We start from the raw sequence: 2,500 nt of genomic DNA on the forward strand, positions 1-2,500 counted from the left end.
GTGTGAGAGGGAGTGTGTGTGTGTGTGTGTGTGTGTGTGGGTGTGTGTGAGTGAGTGTGTGTGTGTGTGTGTGTGTGTGTGTGTGTGTACAACAGGATGATTGTGGGTTAGAAACGTACCGCATGAATTTCCAGTTTCAAAATGAATAAAGACAGAACGAGAGTGAAGCTACTGCATGAAGACGTAGGGGTTGATCTTGTGTGCGCCGCTCATATCGTGCCACAGCGGAGCGTCCACGGGCTCCTGCTTGATGCAGTGAAGCAGGCCGTGACCTTTGAACTCGTTACCCGCTTTATAGTCGTGCTGCACGTACCCTTTGTAGTCAGCAGCGTAGGCGTCGGTGCAGTGTGTGTTGTGTGCGCTGGCGGCCGCTGTGTCTCGGTTCAGGACACACTTGAGCGCTCGGGTCGAGCTGTAATAATGTCCGGCGTACGGCGCTCCCTTCAGCCGCTGGCAGGAGTACTGCTCTCCGAATCCAGGCTCCGCTTTCATCTGCGTCCACGAACCGTTCTCCGAGTCCGAGTCCTGCTCCACCTTCACCACCGGCTCCAGCACCGCGTCGTATCCGTCAAAGCAGAAGCCCTCGCTCTTGTCTGCGCCGCAGTCGCTCCCGTAGGGCTTGGGGACGAAGGCCTCGGCTCTGGAGCTGTAATATCCCAGGGCCGATCGATACGGTTTAGCGTAGTGTTTGCCGAGGACCGAGGAGCTTCTCGAGGGCCAGGCGCCGCAGTCCAGGTTTGTGAACTTCTGAACGCTCGTCTTGCAGAAGCTCAGAGGCTCATCGGGGCCATAGGGCCCTTCGCTCTTGTACTTGACGCTGTCTTTGCTCAGGAGCGAGGCACGTCTGAGAGCATCGTCTCTGTCACTGCGAGACACACAAAGAGAAATCTGTCTCATTTCTGCAGTCAGCAGCCCATGAGGAGGACACGAGAGAATCTGCTCTTACTTGTGATCTAACGAGGTGAGAACGCCAGGGTTCTTGTGTTTGCCCTTCATCACGCCGCTCTTCATCTTCATCTCGGTGATGGAGGGCAGGAGCAGAGGCACAGCGACACAGAACAGCGCCAGCTGAGGACGCAGGAGTGCTCCGGACGCCGTCTTCTTCCTCTGACCCTGAAGGAACTTCAGTCTTCCCTGAAACTGCATCGCCTGGAACCACAGACAAGATCAGGCGTCTTCTCTCTGTTCTACATGATTATATACCGTAACATCTTCAGAGAAGGTAGATTACTCACAGATTGTAGTCTGTTACTGATTCCAAATTACATGAAAACTGTAGTTAGTGACGTAATCCATTATGTTACACATTTCAGGTAATATAATCAGACTACTTTTTGATTACTTTTAGATTGCTTGTGACCTAACTCGATTATCGCTTTGATTTAAATAGGATAATCTTGTACTGTATTGATATAAAAATACAAATAGAAAGACAATATACTCCATGTGTTGGTAACAACATGAAGTGCATTAAACATCATTTTACATCAAGGTTTCCCAAACTGGGGTTTGTGAGTTTAACGAAAAGCTAATAAATTAAATCATAAAAATCTTTTCAAAATGACAACAATCAAAATAAAACACTACTAAAACAATATTATACCCATTTACCCGCATGCAGAATGAGAATAACATGTAATCAATAAAAAAGTAATTCTGTAAGTAAGTCTGATTAGGGGTATTTCAAAATCTAATAACAAGTACTTAATTTTTGGCATCGATTACATAATCCAGAATGCATGCAGTGGGTTACTAGCAGCAGTGATGATAGAGGACAGAACTACGTGCAGCACAGTGTTTCTCAAAGCACAGCCAGAGATGCAGCTCTAGTGACTCAAACAGCAGCCAACACCATGAAACTGGTCTGGAATGTGTTCTCTGTGGGATTTATTTACGGAAAATTCTCATGGCAAACACTGTTAGGAGTTGCTCTTCAGTCAAAGGGTAATGATGATCACACGCAGGTCTCCCATCACACACACTCCTCTGTTTATCTGTGACTGTGGCCTGTGCACTGAAAGCTGAAGGAATCCCTCACCAGGAATCCGGAGGTGCTGTCCAGTAAGCAGCGGACGCGCAGGATAAAGCAGCGGTTTAGGAAGCAGGAGAACTCTGGAGGAACGTCGCCCGTCTCAGACTGAAACAAACTGCTGACCACAAGATCTTCACCTACAGAACAGACACCAGTGTTACACAGCGAGTGTGAGTCTGGAGTGTGTGTGTTATATGCGGCTGAAGTCGCACCCGAGCCGCTTTGAGCCGAAGGGTTCATGGCCCAGTGCAGCTGCCGTCTGAACTCCTGCCGGTCGTCCACGTGAATGTAGTCGAACACGTTCTGATGCATCACATCCGTCTGAGGAGAGAAGCAGAGACGTCATGAAGCTCGGACCCCAGTCATCATCCAGGCTTCACACAGCCGTTTACACACACATCACCGACGGGCCAGAAATCAAGCTGTCTAATCTGACACAAACGCTCCCGACAAGCCTAAATAATGCAG

General features: G+C 48.9%; 1 protein-coding gene across 1 annotated transcript in view; it reads right to left on the minus strand.

Moving 5' to 3' along the window:
• Positions 1-28: 28 nt before the first annotated feature.
• The window catches only part of LOC107572622 (uncharacterized), a 4,530-nt gene continuing 2,058 nt past the window's right edge, over positions 29-2,500 (minus strand). The window contains exons 2-5 of the mRNA XM_016259039.1: positions 2,245-2,353; positions 2,039-2,169; positions 947-1,149; positions 29-865 (exon numbers count right to left, since the gene is read on the minus strand). Coding sequence (XP_016114525.1) covers positions 169-865; positions 947-1,149; positions 2,039-2,169; positions 2,245-2,353 — 1,140 coding nt within the window. The 3' untranslated portion in view covers positions 29-168. The remainder of the gene's footprint in view (positions 866-946; positions 1,150-2,038; positions 2,170-2,244; positions 2,354-2,500) is intronic.

This window comes from Sinocyclocheilus grahami, unplaced genomic scaffold (assembly GCF_001515645.1).
Source record: "Sinocyclocheilus grahami isolate Dianchi unplaced genomic scaffold, SAMN03320097.WGS_v1.1 scaffold1782.1, whole genome shotgun sequence".
NCBI classification, from domain to species: Eukaryota; Metazoa; Chordata; class Actinopteri; order Cypriniformes; family Cyprinidae; genus Sinocyclocheilus; species Sinocyclocheilus grahami.